Consider the following 21,473-nt stretch of genomic DNA (forward strand, 5'->3'; position numbering starts at 1 on the left):
GGACAAAATGTTGTACAAGCTTCCTATCTGTGATGCGGTACTTTCTGGACTGCTAAGTCAGATTCGTGAAGCTCCAGGGGGGAGACTAGTTTATAGTTATATTATTTTCCATTAGGGTCTTCTTAATCCATCAACAACATTTGTTTTCGCTCCATAAAAATAACGCTCGATGTGATGAACACATTAAACACACAAGGAAATCTGTCACAATCAAACAAATATTGCAAATACCGTTTAGACAATCCTACCTGGTTTACAGTATCCATCTTAGCCGCCTTCTAGTACATAAGAGGATCACAGGAGAGGAGGGAGGTAGGCGTTACATCCGGAACAGCCCATCAAGAGAGGATAGAGGAGAATGGTGATACCTCTACTGAGAAGGGCGAACGAAAAAAGTGTGTAGGCTGGACTACTGTTGATAATTACCGTTTAAACTTACAGTAGTTTACTCTGTATTGTCCTGTGTGTCTAGGGTGTGCACCTTTGCACCAAGTAAAGACTAAAGTTTTTTAACACCTTATGCAGGGACTATCTGGGTACAGTCACCATAGGCATTCAAAGCATGTCGCATTGTCACATGGGGAGGGAAAACATTCTCTATAAAAAAGCTAATGTATATCTGAATAATTGGGTACATTACCGAAGAGAATTCAATGCCATAAGAAAACAAATTGATAATGGAGTAGCAGGGCGCTTATTATTGGACCTCTAGGCTACTGAAACAATGGGCCGGAAATGACCAATCACAGTTTTGGTAGTGGGAAATGTCTCACGAACGATAGGTAGGATGAACTGATCATGTGAGTGAAAGACAACAGAAAAATCAATATGATCAGTTAGTGTCACGCTAGAGCAGAGAAGCAGGAGCCATAGACATCCAGACAACAATATATATATTTTTTTATCAGATACTAATCTCCAGCACATGACAGAAACCTATTTATCATTATGATTTTCTTTTGAAATGCCATGCTTGTGCATTACAAGAGACAGTGACACTGCACTGACACCTTACAGAACATTGCATAGGTGTCAGCATCATCAGAACTGATCCAGATCTCATCCATCAGATCAGGGTGATAATGAATGCCATAAAGGCATGAAACTTGGTACACTTAGAGTTTGGGGCCCTGAATATTTTCTTAAATTAAGCCATCATTGCAAAAAAGCCTTGTCACAGTGACCATTTTATTTCCGCAATAACTGAATTGTTCATCTCCTGGACCCGATATAAAAAATAATGAATAGGTGATGCCTACCCCTATGTTTTGATGGTCAACAATTACACAATTACAATGACACCATATGTCATGATACAATGTCCATATGAATTGTTAATTGTGAATTCAGTCTATAAGTGCAAAGTATGTTAAATGCATGGCATGGTATTTAAATGTGTGGCATTACCAAGTGGTGAAAGGTGAATTGGTTATTTATTAAAAAGGTTTTAAAACACTTCCATTCCATTTCATGGCCCCTAACTTGACTAATGGGCAACGTGCAAAGTTTTAAGTCTAGCTAAAGCAAATTGAACAACCATACAAAATGTGTTTGCCAGTTTAACACCAGGGACAAGACATTGAAGTGCAAACATTGATGAGTCTCAGCTCAGTGCTCCCGTCTGACTTTGCTTGCTGAAAGACTTTGCACTTTGCCCACCAAACAAATTAGGCCCCCATGTGTTCTCCAGAGTTTGACTGTGTAACTGGCTCTAGATTAAGGTCCTGATTGGCTGGATCTAATGCACTACTTTGATTGTTGGTGGGGTTTTTTTGTGCAGGTTACAGAAATTGGGCTGCGGAGAATCTCACTGTATCCTTTTGTTGTAGAATTTATCGAGTTTACATACTTAATCTCACACAAGTACTCACACAAGTTACAAGTACTCAGAGAGGTAGCATTGCTGCCCATGCATAGCTCTGGATCTGACCTTGTTTAAGCCCCTTTGAGTAGTGATTACTTTTGTTCATCATGTCCGTGGTGTTAGATCATTTAACCTGCTGTTAACTTCAGCATGAAGCACTCACGAGAAACACAAGAGCCTCTGCCTTAGCCAACCTGTCGTGTTGCCATGGTAAATGTGTCTACAGGGGGTCCTCAGTAACAACTAAGTGCTAATTAAAGATGATTCTCACCAGTACTCTCCTCCACCACCTTCTGAGATATCGCCATCCATCTCTACGGGTCGTGTGTGGGAGTGTGAGGTTGTGTGTTTCTAAAATGTGTTGAAATATGTCATAAACAACTTTACATTTTTTATTCCTCAAATCAACCTTAAACATGATCATTTTTCAGAAACATTTAAAATAAGTGTGTTTTAGCTAAATATATTATTCCCTGTAGGAAGGAATTGATTTTTGGATCCTTAATCTGGTGTCTTCACACAGTGTTTTGCATTCAGATTTGTTGTGGGGGACTAGCTGGGAAGGATGAATGGACAGGAACAGTAATGAAAGATGAAGCAAAAGCACAGGACTTTTTTCTAGTTCAGAGAAACAGCAAAACGTCCATTTGTTCATTTTCTTTCAGAAGTGCCTCTGGTGTACAGTCCTTTCCTTTTCACCTTTGATAAGCCCAACTGAGATCAGAGAAGAAGAATAACAAAATAAATTCTATCAGCATAATGACTGGATTCAAAGAAACTGATATTAATAGCAGTAATTCCATGTTTGAAGAATAAAATAAATAACATGAGAAAAAGAATAATTTATTGCATATACTGTACATAATACAACCACAATAATAAAACAAATCTAACAGTAGGTCTTACTTTTGCCCTCACCAACACAACAAATCTCACTTCAGACAGACATATCAGTTGCATGGAACGTATTCATCCTTAAAACTAGGGCTAATCTGCTCTATTGTTTTAATCATATTCATACAACACACCTTTTACTGTTACATGTTAATATTGATCATCTTCACCTGAAAGTTTAAACATGATTTATTTTTGGTGGTCTATATGGCTACAGGCGAAGTTCAATACTGGGTAAACTTAAAGCACAAGGTCGACCACTGGACCGGTAAATATAAAAGGGTTGGAATGAAACTGAGACTGGGTCAGCTTTATAGGTGCTGTACAAAAATGGTAAATATGACATAGCAATACAACACCATAAAAATCAGTATCAGTAAACAGAGTAAAATATGGCGCTTTGGTCAAATAGATCAAACTGACTTCACCTAAAAAGACATTGCCTGAATGGTATACAACACAATATTTTCTTTGTTTGTTTCAATTTCAGACATACAGTACTGAATCAGCATCATATGAAAGACATAGTTATCTGAATGTGATACAAATGTGTATTGTTTTATCTTTATCTTTCAAATCAAAGCTCTCTCCCCTTTCTCCATGATTAACTCCATAAATAACCCTATTTGTCACACACATGATACCATTGCCCCACAATATCCCAAAGCCAGTGTTAGTGCTATTGTCCTGTAATGTCTCTGCTTTAAACGGACGAGAAACTAGTCTTGGTAGTCAGTGTTGGTAGACACACACTGCTTCCACTGGAGTGTTCACTACATGTGGAGGAGAAGCATGATGTCCTGTTGTTGATCACAAGCACTCCAAGTCTTTCTCCTTCGCAGAGCCTGAGTGGACAGAGTTCAGAGACGCACTCGCTCTCGTGCTCATTGTGACCCTCCCTCAGTAGGAGATGACGCAGTTCATCTCGTCGGCCAACTCGTCCTCGAAGCGCAGTGGCTGCCCAGGCCGCCCCCCTCGTGTCAGCAGGTCCGTTGCTGCGTTCTCCATCTCGTCGATGGTCATGTGACACGCTTCTGCTATCTCACGCTTGGCGAAGTTCACAAACTTGGGATCTTTGGCATACAGCCCGAGCCCCTCGTTCAAAAGGATCTAAAGAGCGGAAAGAGAGAGAGAGAAAGGAGTGGGTCTTATTAATGCTAAATTATACTCACTTATTAACATTTATTTAGCTTACATTACATTACATTTAGCAGACACTTTTGTCCAAAGTGACTTACATATGACATACCTATATTACAATTACATTGTTCCTGGAGCAACTGGGGGTTAAGTGCCTTGCTCAAGGGCACAAGGGTGGAAGCCGGAAATTGAACCAACAAATTTCAGGCTACTGCATGCTAGCCCAGCTCCTTAACCACTACACTACCACCGCCCAATATTAGTTATCCACTGCAGATCAACTTACACATAAGTTATTATTTTATTCTGGAAATTGCTCGTTCAGGGATTCGGCTTTAAAACAAGGAAGTGATTAGGGTAGTCAGACATTGATGAAGGCCTAAAGGCCAAAACATTTGTTTCTTACCCCTGTTGCTTCTAAAGAAATATTAAAAAGAAAACAAACATTTTTGGAGTGCAACCTTTTTTGTTTATTAGTTCTGAAAGTTGTTCTCATGACCATGTTGTTGTTAGAGCCTTATTGCATCAGTACATTTTTTGGTGTTCCAAGTGGTTAGGGATCAAGTCTTCCAAATGGAACACCAGAAGGCTATGAGCTTGATCCAAGGCCTGCCACCTTTGTGCCCTTGAGCAAAGTACTTAACCCTGAGTTGCTCCTGGGGGACTGTCCCAGTAATTAGTTCACTGTAAGGCGCTCTGGATAAGAGCATCTGGATAGGACAAATAATGTACTAATTCAAGATGTTATTTCTTATTTTTTTATTTACACAAAATATATTTTTATTTAGATAAAAGGGTACATTTCATTTACTCCTTATCACTTTTATTGAAATAAAAATGTCACTTGTATTTACCGATTCCACCAGGCTGTCGGCACTGCCCTTCTCCACGTAGCCAGAGCTGAGCTGAGTGGACGCCCTCATGGTGCTGTAGGCTCGACTCGGGCCTGGGGGCATCAGTCCTGGCGTGCCGGCTGTCTGCCAGCCAGCACGGGCAGAGGCAGGCAGGCTGGCGCTGACGCTGCCGTCGGCATTCCACACTGGCTGGCTGCCACGGGCCTCGTCCACCAAGATGAGGGGCGCGTAAAGCAGGCGGCCGGGCCGGGCGTTGTTGTTGTTGGCCCAAGAGGCCGAGGAGGCACCAGACGACGCACTCTCGGGACGCGCGTCGTATACGCTGTTAGGAGGCTGAGAGGGTGATGAGCAGAGGAATTGTTACACTCTGGGGTGAGGTCAACACCACAGAACCAACAACGTGTCCCTTTTACCCTCAGGACATCTACATTTACCTCAGGATCAATAAAGCGAGCTATCTGATATCATCCCTTCTTATTATGCTTAAACTTAAACTCTTATTATGCTTAAACTAAAGTTTATACTGTATAACTCCCTCATATAACATAGGTGGTGAGGCATTGTTATACCTTCCAGGTAAGTACTAATACATTAAAACAGGTTTGTTACCCTAACCCTATCCTCAGGGGGATTTCTGAGGCAATAATTAAACTTTTACAAACAAATTCAATTTCTAATGTTAAAGCACTTCTAAATCTAACCATAGACAGACATCTTGGATGTTTGTTTCCTAATATTCAAGGTCCTCCTGACTTAAAGGAGAATTCTGGCAATGTTTCACACCGAGCTACATTGCTACACTCTGGGGGCATGAACACGGGGGCTCATGAACATGCCCCCAGAGTGTAGCACTGTAGCTGCCTTGCTCTAGCTGTTGGCTGCAGCAACTTGAGGTAGGTAGAACCCATTGTTTTCGGGGGGGTTTTCGTACTGAAAGTACTGTGACCTTGAGAAACAGAGATGTGAAAATTGCCAGAATTCTCCTTTAAGACTGCCAGGAGACCCCAGAAGGCAGTTTGTATTACTGTGTGTGTTAGCCCACCTGTGGGCGGAGACGTGAGCTCTGCTGGTAGGTGCCGGGGATGGGGAGATCGTCATCGATTGTCCGACTCCTCAGACACTGGATATTAAACGAGGGCTTGAGGCCTTCAGAGAGAGAGTGGAGGATAGAGAGAGAGAGAGAGAGAGAGAGAGAGAGAGTAGGGAAGAATTATTTTCATATAATTATGTACTTTACTGTTTATTTTACCAGAGCTAATAACAAAGTCATATTTACTTATTCTCAAATATGTATCATTTATAAAAGGGTGGCCTAGGAAGAGGTATGATAGTGTCTAATGAGAGAGAAAGAATTAAAGAATAAAAGAACTGAACTGAATGAAATAAAGGAAGGAATAAAAAAAGACAGGCAAATTCAGAGAATGTGGGAAGGATGACAGGACAAGAATAGAGACATAGAGAGAGAAACAATTAGACGGAGAAACAAAGGTAAAAAGAGGAAACGAGAAAATGTTGTGAGATAGATATAGTAATGCAGAGGACAAGGTTGGGGGAATGTGGTGACTATAAAACACTCAGCACAGATGGTGTGGTGGACACACAAGTGGGACGTGAGAGGAGAGGAAACAGAGGCCATACAGGAAGTGACGTCACTTCAGCTGACTCACCTGCAGGGGTGGGAGGAAGGCGTCGCCTAGCCGCGTAACCATTGCCGTTGTAGCCGTTCCCATTGTAGCCGTTGCCACTGCTGGAGCCATTGCTATAGTAACCGTTGCCATTGTAGCCGTTCCCAGTGTAATCGCTGCCAGCGTAGCCATTGCCATTGTAGCCGTTTCCAGCCATGGGATGGGGGGTAGGTGGGTAGGTAGCTCCTACACTCCCATTGGTGGTGGTGGGGGGTGGAGGTTGAGGAGTCTCAGGCTGGGCTGGGGTCCATGGTCTAATGACACACACACGCACAGACCCACACACACACACACACACACACACACACACACACACACACAGACACAGACACACAGACACAGACAAAGAGATTATATTTAAACAGAAAACAAATGCCAGATACTGTTTTTAAAATCCACAGGCTTGTTTTTTGCCTGGTCCGACCATGCAACAAAGGATCACTCTTTAGAGTGACAAAATATTCCTGTATCTTTGCAAACGATTTAGCATTTACCATTGAGGAATTGTTTTACCTAAGCAAGCAACTTATCAAGACAAAACTGTCAACAAAACTATTTTTAGTTCTACTTCTGTTATATGGAGATGTTTTTTGTACTTCCTTTTTATAAAGACACTAATTTCCTGTACTGAATAAAGCATGTCATGACATGACAGGGCACATAGGCCTCTGTTTCTACTGCATGTCACAGGGTCAGGTTAGGCCATTTTCCAAATGTCGGCATAAGCGATATTGTCCAATAATGTATCCACATGTCCGATAATATCAATGTATTTTCAGCCTGTTAAGACTGCCTGAAAAAGTAGTCCGGACTAGTTTAGTTCATCATGACTGAATGTGTCACCCAAAATGGGCTGACATGAATGGACCTGGAAAAAGAGATTTTGTGTAAGAAAGTATTCTATTCAAGGAAGTGTCACCAATGCCTAACGTGTATATACAGTTCCCACATACGTATCTCAATAAACAAAAACTTTACAGAGAAAGCTGCACATTTTTTTGTGTTTATTTAAAGAGTTCTATTTCCTCTGTTGGTTAAAATGTTTTTTCCTCTGTTCCTTCCTGGTTCTGTACACAATACAAACTGGACAATGACGGTTGAAAGGTGCCTTCGACAGCTCAGCAATCTCTCCTTCAATCTTGTGCCTCATCCTGTAACTGTGTTCGGACTGAGTGCGGACCACTCACTGCTCAGTTGTACTGTAACTACTGACCCCGCGTATCAATGCTTAACTACACTTCCAAGAGAGGTTACACCGGGCACATAACTGAAGTGTTCCGTTCACGCAGCATCTGCTGCAACAATGAGCTTCCACTATAATCAATGGAACTGGCTACACCAGATGTGATAGCGGCGTGTACGTTCGGAAAAAAAATAGACAAGTCTTATTTTTGCGCGTCGCGAATGGAGCGCTTCAGTTACGCAGCCAGTGTAGCCTCCCTGTTACACCCTGTTACTGACAGCATCACTGAACACTGCATTCAAAATGTATTGATTCTACTTTCACTGTTCCGGTCTCTCTTTCTCTCTGTGTCAGTCTCTCTCATTCACTTTCTCAGAACAGAGACAAACTCTCAAAACCCCACTCCCCCTCTTTCCTCTCTCTCTCTCTCTCTCTGTGTCAGTCTTTCTCGTTTTGTTTATCAGAACAAAAACACACAAACTCTCACAACCCCACTCCCCCCTCCCCCTCCCCCCCTCTCTCTCTTTACCTCTCCATTGACACTGTGCTCTGCACATCCTCCTGGATGTACGGTTGTGGCTGGGGGTAAGCCACCCCCCCTCCTGGTGCCAGAGGCTGAGGAGTAAGTGGAGCGCTCACTACCGGTGGTGGAGGAGCAGCTTCAGGCATGGGAGAGGGAGGGATGGGAGAGGGAGGGATGGGAGAGGGAGGGATGGGAGAGGCAGGGATGGGAGAGGGAGGGATGGGAGAGGGAGGGATGGGAGAGGCAGGGATGGGAGAGGGAGGGATGGAGTAAGGCTCTGGCGATGGAGCCGGGTATTCGGTCACTGCCTCCATCCTGTGAAAACAACAACAAATACATCAAGAGAGACATAGTATACCTCACTAATCACATTACTGTGTCAAAAATCATCACCATACTAGTTATGGCACAGCATAGCAACCGGTGTGTGTGTGTGTGTGTGTGTGTGTGTGTGTGTGTGTGTGTGTGTGTGTGTGTGTGTGCTCTATGTGTGTGTGTGTGTGTGTGTGTGTGTGTGTGTGTACTGTATGTATGTGTGTGTGAGAAAGTCTTCTGACCACACCTGATCAACGGTATGGATCTTTGCGGCTGCTCAACCACCACCTCATTGGTCGAGAGTGCCGAGGTGGGCCTGGACTCCCCTCCGTAGGCCTCCTCTATCAGCATGGACCCACCACTGGGCATCTTGGGCATGGGCTCAATGCTGACGGCCGTTCATCAAACATGCCAGGCAGGGGAGTACTTGCTGGGGTCGGGGTCATGGGAGCGTCACTGAACACACTGTCACTCTGTAGAAGATTCAGTAAATATAACACTATTGGTATACAAGACATTGAGCATTTTATTGAATTAAATTTTCATGTTCTCCCATCATTTTATGTTAGATGTCCATTCATAACACGTGGTATGCAGTACATAAAATGCTTTGGCATCGGGTGTGGGAGGTGTGCATACTAGCACAGAGGCTGAAACACACTGGAGTTTTATGGCATCAGATAGTACTGAGAGTACACTGCACAGCTCTTTATGCACTATATGCACTAGCCTCCATTACATACAGTATACAATTCTCTTTGTCGGCTCTCTTACAGTTCCTCGTTCTTTTTGTGACTGATAGCTCAGCAGTGTCCATGATATAGGTCAGCGATATGGTGCATTGCTTTTTTTTAAATTTTTTGTTATTGGCACCATATATTTTTCCTTTTCTTTTCTCCATTTTGTTTTTTTCTTAGAGTTTAACTTGGTCTGTGGAAGTTTATCCCTTTATTTATAATTATTATTACTACTGTTTGTTTAGCTTGTTTGTCTGTAAAGCACTTAGTGCTCTGTGCTAGAAAAGTGCTATATACTGTAAGTTTGGTAATAAATTTCATTATTATTATTATTATTATTATTGTTATGCGTGATGAAGCTCAAGCAGGACTGCAGGTGTCCCCATCTGCCCTGCGGAGTGCCACTCACCCTGAAGAACTCTTCGTCCATCTCCCCCTCAAAGCCCTCCCCCTCCTCCTCCATCGCCATGGCCAGGCGCATTTCGGGAGCCAGGTCCTGCAGCGTCCTCAGGCCAGCCTGGCACAAGAGCACACATAGTTAGCAGGGTTGCCAGAACTTTCTATACTATGCAGTCATATAATAATATAAATAATTGTGATATTTTATACATAATTATATAATTATAGTAAGCTTAGTAACTGCAGCTGTGGATATGATAGGATTTGTTGTAGAATAGATATGAAAGAGTAAAACTAAACACGTATACACGTCACATGCACCAAAACTTATGTGCGACTTTATCAAGGAGTGCACTTTACCTGAACTTGTGTGCGACTTTATCAAAGAGTGCATTTTACCTGAACTTGTGTGCGACTTTATCAAAGAGTGCATTTTACCTGAACTTGTGTGCGACTTTATCAAGGAGTGCATATTACCTGGACTTGTGTGACTTTATCAAAGAGTGCATTTTACCTGGACTTGTGTGACTTTATCAAGGAGTGCATATTACCTGAACTTGTGTGACTTTATCAAAGAGTGCATTTTACCTGGACTTGTGTGACTTTATCAAAGAGTGCATATTACCTGGACTTGTGTGACTTTATCAAAGAGTGCATATTACCTGAACTTGTGTGCGACTTTATCAAGGAGTGCATATTACCTGGACTTGTGTGACTTTATCAAAGAGTGCATTTTACCTGAACTTGTGTGCGACTTTATCAAGGAGTGCATATTACCTGGACTTGTGTGACTTTCTCAAAGAGTGCATATTACCTGGACTTGTGTGACTTTATCAAAGAGTGCATTTTACCTGGACTTGTGTGACTTTATCAAAGAGTGCATATTACCTGGACTTGTGTGACTTTATCAAAGAGTGCATTTTACCTGGACTTGTGTGACTTTATCAAAGAGTGCATATTACCTGAAGAGAGGCAGACTTGTCTTTGCCCTTCTTCTTCCTCTCCTTCTCTTTCCTCTTGCGGAACTTCTTGAAGTAGTCCTGGATCAGGAAGCTCGCATAAAACTTTCCAGCAGTCACTTCGTCACCTTCAGGAACGTAGCACTCACAGTTTAATTGGGAGCAACAGACATTATAACATCCCTTATCTTTTTAAATCTAGCTTTTCTTTACAAAATAGCATAGCTACAGAAGCTGTGTAGGTGATTAAGATCAATGTGTCATTATTCATTAAAATATTAATTAATCGCAGCAATTGGTCTATTCATGCCCTCATTAACTGGGGCTGCTGATGAAGCAGTTCTGTAAAGCAGAAGACCCTGAGTTTAATGTTTCTTGGAGCATATAATTGCCTTGCTTCATATGACCTTCAACATTCGAAAATAATGATGCAAAACCAAAAGAGGCTGAATATGCCGCCTGACTTACTATGAGTGATGTGCTTTAATAAGACCAGAATATTGAAATTTCCCTGTGCTGTAACTTAAAGTCAGTATGTTGCATGCTGGGTAATGTAGTTTGCATGTTCGCAGGGCTTAGCCTCGGTGAAGGCGCTTTACCTCTGGGGGGAGGGATCACCTCCTCTAACAGCTTGGGTTTGGTGCGCTTCCAGATCTTCTTAATAATGGCTCTCAGCTCCTCGTTCTCCTGGTCAATAGGACCTGATAGGGAAAACAGACAGAGCTACAGGTTTAACTAAACAATAAACAATAAACAACACTAAACAATAACTACAGAATAAGAACCTGATGAGGCATAACACAACGTGAAGTGCAGTATGTGCTAGGGCATGTCAGTATCGCAATAGTATTTGTGCATTATTGTCTTCTCTACCCACTGCTTGAACTGTGAGTTGAGGGAGCTATGGGCATGAGTCCATGCACACTTGAGTCTGTGTGCTACCCATTAGTATGAGGGTTAGCATTTCCCTGTGTTCTAGGCATACTGTATGTAATGTAAGCATGTCAGCAGATATAGTATGTAAGTTTATCTATTGTTGTCTTATGTGTTTCTTCTCTTTTTATCCTTTAGAATTCTATTTATTATTGTTTTTAGCATATATTTATATATGTTTTTATTAGTCTTTGCACTAAGGATGGCACTTCAATTTTATTGTACACTGTGACAATAACAAATAAAGATATTCTATTCCATTCTATTTATTACAAAACATGTCCCATGTGTGTTTTTGCATATATGAATATATGTCTCTGTGTGTGTGTGTGTGTGTGTGTGTGTGTTTGTGTGTGAGTATTTGCGTGCATGTGTGCATATGTATGTGCATGCATATGTGCATGCATGCGTGTGTGCGAGTTGTGTGTGTGTGTGTGCGAGTTGTGTGTATGTGTGTGTGTGTGTGGAAGGCTAACCCTCAGTTTTAATCTTGAGGGAGTGTCTGACGAGGGCAAACAAGGTGGCGTTGAAGGACACTGTGCCGTCCGGGTAGAGCGGCACGTTCATGGCAACCAGCCTCTGCAAAACACACCAAAGCAAACACAGCAGTGAGATAAAGCCGAGGGTGGAGGTGGACAGAGATGAGGGCAGCTGGAGTTGGGCTGCCTTCATTACACCTGCTTGCGGACACAACCTAACAGACCGCCACAGAGACCAGTGACACATAGAAGTTCTTATTAGTTTCTAGTCCTCCTGGAGTCTGACCACAGACATAGTTGGTGCCCTTGTAGTGTATTGGCTACTGAAAATTGGACGGTATATGGACATCCACACAGAGCCTTGCGTTCCCATTTGATGACATAATCCACGCTTGGACCCTTGCAGACCCTCCTGCACGATATAACACTGGCTTAGAGGAAAGGGATTGTTTCCCTCTAAAGGATTTACACTGAATGAGAATGGAGGAAGAGAAGAGTTAAGGAGGGGGAGGGGGAGAGACAGAGGAAGGAGAAGGAGAGAGGGAGAGAGGCAGAGTAAAATAAAAAAGAGTGAGAGAAAGAGAGAAAGAGTAGGAGAGATAGTTAGAGAGGCAGGAGGAGAGTTGAGAGAGGGATGTTAGGAGGGCCGGATGGGGCTAGATGGGGGCTCTTAATTGGATGAGAAGGGGTTCTTTAGTCCACACAGAGGCTTAAATCCTCTTGACTGAGTGAGTGTATCAGTCCCACAGCACGGCTCTCCAGGGTCAACTACGACTGGACCCCACTGACTAACTAACACCAGCCGTCACCGGAGAATTACTGCCAGGGCATTACAGCGAGCATGCCTTCAGTCGATCACATCATATAATCCAACTCATTTCCTCAGTGATTAAAAAGGATGCATATCACATATCTGATGCACACTTAATGCAATAATATGGGCTTAATTTATAAGCAGTTTAATCCCATTGATGCTGTATTTTTAACTAACTCAATCCATTAGTTCAATTCAATTTATAAGTAAAGTACATTGAATGTACATTGCATGGGTTTGTTTTACACAACAGGATTTTGTGTTAAAGGTGCTGTGTGTGTATACCTTGCATGCCACTCGATGTGGGCAGAGTTTGCCAAAACCCAGGGGAGGCTGGATCCTACGGAGCAACGTGACCACGTCCAGGTGCTTTATCCTGCCCCTGCCGGAACGTGGCACAAGACTGGCATTATTATCTGCACTGACACTGGCACAGACTGGCACCATCGTTTACACTGAGACCAATAGAGACTGTCATTGCCATTCACTGTGTGTTTGGGAAAGCATGGCACTATCATTTACACTGTGTCCACTATACCATTTGGCATGCATCAGTATATCATATGACACTATCTATCATCTATACTTTTTAAATGTTTTGAGATGAGAAGCAAGGTATCATTAAGCACAGTTAGTATGTTGATTATTAAACCTAGACAAACACAAGGTTGTGAGATATACAACCAGCAAGTCAGTAATAACAGAATAATGCTTCCAGGTGTCCGAGGAGGAATCTTACGCGGCTTCTGGGTCGTAGTCTGACCATACTCTCTTGAATTCATCCAGGTGATGCGTGCCTAGCACTGTCCAGTCTCTTGTTAGGTACTCAAAGTTGTCCATGATGACAGCAATGAACAAGTTGATGATCTGATTAAATGACATAATAACATCAGATTTTAGGTCCTGCTGCTGCTTGATCTGTGTGAGTGAAATGTCAGGTCTTAACTTGTATTTTAACCACTTTCATTACATTGATGGGTCTTACACTACATGTGTAAGAAAGAGTATTAGAATGACATACATGGAGAGGACACACTTAATGGAAGCACCCAATGCTCCTACAGCTAATATCTTTTCTCACAGATACACATTTCCTAAAAATATTTTTGTAGTTGTAGTTGTATTTTAAATGTTTGGCAGACACTTTTGTCCAAAGCAGAGCCTTTACACTGTGATGCTGAAGTAAGCAGTCAGGGCATATCTATAATGTAGCTATGTCAAAACACTGCCAATGTTCTTTTTGTCCTCTTTGTGTGCTGTGACAGGACTGAATAATGCCTGTGAATATCTGGAGCACCCCCCTCCCGGCCTGTGTCTGAACGCAACACAGAACAGTGCAGTACTCCGGCCCAACGTAATGTTCTCCCTACGCCCAAGGGATTCAGGTGAGCCTGTAGCGCAGTACAGTACTCCACACCCAAAGCGTCCTACATACTCGCCACTCCCGACCGGTAGCGGTCGTAATGTGATGTCAAAATTGCGTCATTTCCTCTGTCGCATGAGAAATTTCAGCCTCGCACAGGCAGGTCGTGCACAGGAGATTTTTTTTCAGATGCGCGCGACAAGCAGGATGAGCTTGAAGCCAAGATCAGGGAGCATGCGTGCCCCTATACAGACATCAATCACATTCAGGCATTTTTGCCTAGCCCACATCTGAAATAAACATGATGTTACCAAAAGGTAACATTTTCACCAAAAGGTATTCAGGTGAACCTGTAGACACCCTAGACACCCCCGCACCCTCACCAGGAAGGAGCACAGCATGAAGAAGCTGATGAAGTACAGGTAGGCCAGGTTGCTGCCGCATGTGAACTCCTCCCCCGGACCGAAATCTGACTCGGGGTCACAGCGTTGCCCCGGCAACGCAGCCAGCATGATGTCCTGCCACTGCTCACCAGTAGCACACCTATGATGCAGAAAGAGAGGGAAGAAAGGAGGGAGAGAAAGAGAGAGAGAAAGAGAGAGGGGAGGTTCAGTGGAGAGGAGAGTGAGAGATGATGATGATGATGATGATAGTGATCATGATGGAAAAGGTGGTGCTGCTGCTGACGATGATGCTGATGATGATATCTCCCAGCATCTTGCTTACCTGAAGAGGCACAGTACAGCCATAAAGAACTGCTGGAAGTTGTTGTTGCGGTTGATGGCAGTAGTGTCGTCTATAGCAACCTTCCCAAATGTCTGCAGAACAAAACAGCATTTGCAACTTCAGCTCAAACAGACTATGGAGAAGATGGAGAGTAAAAAAACATAACAAAACCAGAGTAAAAAAGTGAGAGACCAAATAAATGTTTACCTGCATGCCTATTACGGCATAGATAAAGAAAATCATGGCAATCAGCAGACCAACGTAGGGCAAAGCCTGAGGGAGAAAGCACAGACACAAATAACCACATCATTTAATACATTTCCCTTCATTATGTAATAACATCATTTTGTAATAATCTGCTAGCCTGGAAATTCCAGATTCACTACTTTGTTGACATTCTTCATGATTATCAATTAGATACAATTCTTGAAGGATAAAATAAATCCTTTATAGCAGCTGCTTCCACTAATTTTTGCGAAATTTGCCAGTTGAGGGTGAAATAAATTATACTCAAAAGGTCAGAGGCCATTACATAATCCATGAAACAATTCACAGCATTTTATCAAGCAATTCACGTTTTTATTCATCTCCTCTAAGGATCATAAGAGTGAGTCTAGTGTGTCTCCCTTCTTTCTCAATCTGGCTGACCATCTCATCGGAAATCAAAAGTGACAAATGGACTACTGCGGAGGACACACTGTGACAGGACATGGCGTGACATGACATGACATGACATGGTGTGACAGGACACACTGTGACATGACATGGCGTGACAGGACAAGGGGTGCAAACTGGCACACTGACCTGCAAAGACTTGACAAAGGTCCATAGCAGCGTGCGAATGCCCTCGCCTTTGCTCAGCAACTTTACCAGTCGCATTACTCGGAAGAGACGGAAGAACGTGATGGACACTTTGGAGCTCTCACCCTCCCCTTTCTGCTGCGTGTATGTGTGAGGGAGAAAGAGAGAGACAAAGACAGCGATATTTAGAACGAGAGGAGAACATGAAAGGAAATATACGAATCCAAACAGCTGACATAAAAAATCTAACTAGCGGCACACATTCTGTACATAAAAAGTGCTAAAGATGAACATGCATGGGTAAAATCTGGTCTAAAGAATTTAAGATATTAAGAGTTTGCAAAAACTCTCAGCAACTCACCTCTCCATGCCCCCCTCCTCCCTGCATTCAGTACCGAGAACATTCCAGAAGGAATGAGTGAAAAGAAGAACAGTTTAAACAAATATATGTCATCTGCAATGCTGATACCAATCTGCTCATAATTACTCGCTACACAGTTTGACATTAATGTTGCACTCACACTCAATTCTGAGACCATAATGTCCAGAACACTCCCGACCACGATCAACGCATCAAAGGAGTTCCAAGCATCTATGAAGTAATGCTGCACACACGCACACACACACACACACACACACACACACACACACACACACACACACACACACACACACACACACACACACACACACACACAAACACACACACACACACAAAAATTAAACATTGCCACACAAACAGAAATATGAATATAAAAACATATCTTTTCTTTCTAATTTTTCTGATAACATGCCAAACTGGACTTTGTAAGAAAGGGAGAGCAAGCAGAAGGCTGTGACATTCTCTTACATAGGTCCGCAGGGCCAACAGCTTAATTATCATCTCCACAGTGAAGACAAGTGTAAAGATCAAATTCAGTATGTCCATGATAGAAGTGAAGAGTTTGGACTGCTGGTAATGCTGGGAAATAAAGACGAACAAAACAATACATTATTTAATGAGAAATTAAAAAAAATTAAGATGACCTAAATAATATTAAATACTGATAGGCCTACAAAATAATTAAAGTTGTATAAATGGTACTGCAATTGTACTGCACTGTGAACCAACACTCTGAACCAATACAGTACAGTATCATGGTTTTAAGAGCAAAGGAACTGCACACAGGCTGCACTTGCATTTCTGATCACTAGGGGGCACTCAACTACTGCATATTTTAAGGCACATGGAAGATGGGATAATGACACACAAAACAGATGAAAGTCACCTCGAAATATCTGAACTTCAAAGAAATCTAGTACCTATAGCACTTATTTATTTGAATTAAGTTGCCTAAGTGCTTAGTTGCAGTAGAGTCTAAATTGTGCAGATTTCAGTGCTTTAAAAAATCAATAAAACAGATGTACCTGCACAGCCAGTGTGAGCGTGTTCAACATGATAAGCACAAACATGATGTATTCAAACTGTGACGAGTTGATGATCTTCCAGAACTTCAGCTGGGAGGGATTTTTAGGAATATATATTTTTATAGGTTGGGCTTTCAGTGCGTAATACACACACTGTCTCTGTGATGGAGGGATGGTAAATGAGAAAGGGGGAAATGATTGGAAGGAAGAAAAGAGAGAGAAAAAAGATTTTATTGCAATTCCACAGCAAATCAGTATATATATATATATATATATACTCTCATGTGACCTCCTCATGTTTATCAAACATATTTGTATAAATATATATAATATGTGTTGTAGTTACAGGTGCAGTCAGGGATTTTCAGCAATCATCTCCTCACGACCACTAGCTGCCCATTCCATGTGTACAGTAAAAAAAAATGGTTTCTGTAGGCAGCCCAGGCTATGAAAAATGGAAACAAATAACCCTGTGGAATTTCTCTGGGAATACGGTAAGAGTGAGCTACTTTACTGGTGTGTTTCGTTTGGTCCTTGGTTAAAATATAACTTTTCTTTGCACAAAAGCGTCTGCTAATGAATTTAAATATAAAAATAACTTCCTGCGCAATCCCTGACTGCACTTTTAAGAATGTTGGTGCTCCCACTCACTTGATTTTTATTTAACTCGCAGTTTTTGAACTCTGCCTCTCCCTGCTCACGAAACGTGATGATGACGAAACCCACAAAGATGTTCATCATGAAGAAGGCGATGATGATGATGTAGATGATGAAGAAGATGGAGATCTCCACGCGATAGTTGTAGATAGGCCCTCGGTTTGGCTGATTGGCATCGATAGCCTTGTATAACAGCCTGTGTGGAAGACAGATCAGTTTGATTGCTGAGGTCTTAATCAGGTATAGGGCTGCAACGATTAATCGGTTAATTGATTAGTTGTCGACTATTAAATTAATCGGCAACTATTTTGATAATTGATTAATCGGTTTGTTCTTTAAGGAAAATACATCAAAATTCTTTGATTGTAGCTTCTTAAACTTGAATATTTTCAGCTTTTCTAGGGCAGCCGTGGCCTACAGGTTAGTGCTTCAGACCTGTAACCGGAGGGTTGCTGGTTCAAACCCCGACCAGTAGGCACGGCTAAAGTGCCCTTGAGCAAGGCAGTTAACCCCTCATTGCAGGCAGCTCACTGCGCCGGGATTAGTGTGTGCTTCACCTCACTGTGTGTTCACTGTGTGCTGAGTGTGTTTCACTAATTCACGGATTGGGATAAATGCAGAGACCAAATTTCCCTCGCGGGATCAAAACAGTATATATACTTTACCTACTCCTCTATGACAGTGATCTAAATATCTTTGGTGTGTGGACAAAACAAGGCATTTGGAGACATAATTTTGAACTTTGGGAAACAATGATTGAGATTGTTTCATTATTTTCTTGCATTTTATCGATCAAACAACTAATCTTTAATTAGTCGACTATCGTAATAATAATAATAATCGTTAGTTGCAGGCCTAATCAGGTGAGCTGGTGAGCCAGCTCTAAAAACAGCTCTTAATGCTTGCCTCACTCATCCAACCCCATCCAGTCACTTAGCATTTCATTCAAATTAACTAATGGACGTCTGGACATATGAAATAAATCAGTGCGCTGACAGCCTTTATGTAAAATTGAATAAAAGTCTGAATTCGATGTGTTCTATGGCATTTTGCCAAAACAGGATGTGTTTCTGCAAGGAATCAGATTTATAGTTTGGTGGCATATAGGTGAACCAGGGAGCATAAATTACACAATTATGTGCTATAGGCTGCACACAGATTATGTGCACACAATGGATTGTGGGTAACATGAGGTCTAAATCCCTCATAAATAACATGACTGGCATCAAGTTCAGCTAAACAACATGTGTCTCCATCTCTTACCCCGGACACGCAGGCATGGACTGACTATAGTTAACGATACTCTTTTTAAAGGACGTCTTTAATACTTTGGTTGGGGTGAAAATGTCTTGGTTAAAAGGAAGTGGGAGTGTGCCATTTCCCAGGTGGGGAAATGGAGAGGGTGTGTGATTCATATTAAACATTATTAATTAAAATAAAATTGAAAGATTTATAGCAAAATAAATTGAAGGAAAATCAAGAAAGCATGTTTTCAAAAAACAAAAAAACAAATTGCCACTTGATACACATTATATGGTAATTCATGGTCAGGGGCAGAGTGGCAATCGGGACGGTCGGGAGTTTTCCCAGTGGTCCGGTCGAGGTGCGGGCCGGCCCTCAGAGGTTTTACCGCGGCCCTGTATTGTTCTTGCCATATACACATAAACATTTCCGCGAAAATCTCAGAGATCTACACTTCAATGTTCAAAGGAGTCCAACCAATATTTATACCACTCGCTCACTGTCTATATGTCATTCATGGTTACCCTGCACACTCATCTCTCCCATGCTGATTTTTGTGAAAGCTACCCTTAATTTTTTATCTTAATTCATTTTCCTCTTATTCAGGTGTTACAGAACTTTCATGGTCACAAATAAAAAAAAATGACAATTTAATTAGTTTGTTTGTTCTTAAATTAACGCAGGCCTAGGCTAGAATGGAGCAAAGCCTCCTGGGAATGGGGAATGAGTTTCTGGTTTATCCAATGAACCGATTGCAGGTCAAGTCTATTTACAGAAATGTAGGGGAATAAATGAGCGGCCCCATGTCTAATGGCATGACTCTACAAGCGATCAAGTTCGAGGAAAACTGTTAGGCTACTGTCTATGGGGAAAACTACAGGATTTTTGACAGTCAACGGATTTGCGTGGTTGCTTGCTGTTTTACACATGGATGGAAGGCAGAGAGAAAGGTTAGCGGAGCATTGACGTTATTGCTAGGCAGAAACTAGCACAAGCTAGTCTTATGTTATGTAGCCTATAGCCTAGCCTATGACTAATTAATGGGCCACTCAGGCTGATAAATGGTTTGTGGAACTCATTGGAATTGTCTATATGTACACCTTTATAGGCCTACTTTAATCTACCTATTCAAAGTGCCTGATTTTTCAATCATTTAATTACCTGTGTTATTAGGTTGACATTGTCTGTAGGCTAGGCCTTTTTTGGGTGGAACTATTGGAGTGCATACCCAGATATGTCCTTGCATGATGCTTGAAATTTCCATCCACCCACAGAGCTGTTTTTATACTGCACTTAAATATCTAGTTCCTCACACATTTATTGAAAGTGCCTGGTTTGTGGTTGATAGGCTTGTTGTATTGCATTAGCACTACAGTTCCTTTCTCCAAATGTAGCCTATACGTAGCCTAGTATGCGTGTTTGAGGGGTGGGGGGGGGGGTGTGTTGGGAGGGAGGGGGGGGTGCCGTCAGAATTTCCCTGGTGGATTTTAGTGCCCCACTCCGCCCCTGTTCATGGTGTCAGTTATAAGTAAAGATCAGTGTATCTGTAAAGTATATTTGAGGAGCCCTGATGGCCTGTGTATCTGCTGGTATTCTCTGAGGCTGCTGTACTGTGTGTGGAGGGCGACAGGCGGTCCATAGATACTCACTGTGGCCAGCCCTCGAAGGTGGAGACGGTGAAGAGAGCGAGCATCCCCATCAGCACATTATCAAAGTTAAAGTTGCTGTTCTCCCACACCCTCTCCCTCACCATGGGGTGGTTCATGTCCCCGTCCTTAAACACGATGAATGTGCCCCTACACAGGACAGGAGAGACACAGAAGGACAATATCAATATCTGATGCGGATTATAGACAGTACCGGAACATACCATACATCATTCCTGCACATGACTGCTTGCATACATCTTTACTTGTATCTTTTTATGATCGCTTTTGTATTACAGAAAATATATATACTGTATAAATCTCACAGGTCTATATAAAGCTTGTATGTACGTATATTTCTGATGATTTTTTCATACTTTCATTGTAAATTTGTAAAAATAAAAAGTTGTGGGAAGAGGGGCTGGGTTTGGCACACTCACTTGCACTCCACTGGGGTATGCTTAGCCTCATCGGTGCACCTGAAGAATCGACCCTGGCAACACAACAGGAAATGCACACTTCCAGTTCAGTTCAACTCCATATTATTTAGACAATGGCAATGACATCTCCTCAAGGTGAGTTATAGAGCCCAGAGCCTGAAGCCCCTTGAGAGCAGTAGTGTAGTCTAGTTTTCTGTAGTAGGTACTGTATACTGTGATATTGCTTATGTAGCCTGTAGTTCTCAGCATAGATATAAGAAAGCTAGATACTGCATTGTCCATCAAGTTCTATTAGGTGGCATACGTGAACGAGGCCGCCATATTGCTGGGGGCAAACACCTTACTGTCTATGGGCAACACTTGCCAGCAATCAGAGACACCTGTCTGATTTTCAGTCAGTCACATGTTTCTC

General features: G+C 42.2%; 2 protein-coding genes across 2 annotated transcripts in view; both read right to left on the minus strand.

Annotated features, from left to right (window-relative positions):
- sypb (synaptophysin b) overlaps window positions 1-367 on the minus strand; it is a 22,557-nt gene extending 22,190 nt beyond the window's left edge. Inside the window, exon 1 of the mRNA XM_048242290.1 lies at window positions 249-367. Within this exon, the coding sequence (XP_048098247.1) occupies window positions 249-266 (18 nt within the window). The 5' untranslated portion in view covers window positions 267-367. The remainder of the gene's footprint in view (window positions 1-248) is intronic.
- Window positions 368-2,717: 2,350 nt separating this feature from the next.
- cacna1fa (calcium channel, voltage-dependent, L type, alpha 1F subunit a) overlaps window positions 2,718-21,473 on the minus strand; it is a 35,977-nt gene continuing 17,221 nt past the window's right edge. The window contains 24 exon segments of the mRNA XM_048242265.1: window positions 2,718-3,868; window positions 4,753-5,085; window positions 5,795-5,898; window positions 6,420-6,691; window positions 8,150-8,458; window positions 8,706-8,859; window positions 8,862-8,931; window positions 9,605-9,712; window positions 10,557-10,681; window positions 11,153-11,254; window positions 11,963-12,065; window positions 13,065-13,161; window positions 13,519-13,646; window positions 14,526-14,685; window positions 14,869-14,960; window positions 15,076-15,141; window positions 15,673-15,807; window positions 16,031-16,051; window positions 16,191-16,274; window positions 16,520-16,630; window positions 17,077-17,235; window positions 17,728-17,929; window positions 20,625-20,771; window positions 21,062-21,114. Of these exon segments, the coding sequence (XP_048098222.1) occupies window positions 3,659-3,868; window positions 4,753-5,085; window positions 5,795-5,898; window positions 6,420-6,691; window positions 8,150-8,458; window positions 8,706-8,859; window positions 8,862-8,931; window positions 9,605-9,712; window positions 10,557-10,681; window positions 11,153-11,254; window positions 11,963-12,065; window positions 13,065-13,161; window positions 13,519-13,646; window positions 14,526-14,685; window positions 14,869-14,960; window positions 15,076-15,141; window positions 15,673-15,807; window positions 16,031-16,051; window positions 16,191-16,274; window positions 16,520-16,630; window positions 17,077-17,235; window positions 17,728-17,929; window positions 20,625-20,771; window positions 21,062-21,114 (3,345 nt within the window). The 3' untranslated portion in view covers window positions 2,718-3,658.

This window comes from Alosa alosa, chromosome 4 (assembly GCF_017589495.1).
Source record: "Alosa alosa isolate M-15738 ecotype Scorff River chromosome 4, AALO_Geno_1.1, whole genome shotgun sequence".
NCBI classification, from domain to species: Eukaryota; Metazoa; Chordata; class Actinopteri; order Clupeiformes; family Clupeidae; genus Alosa; species Alosa alosa.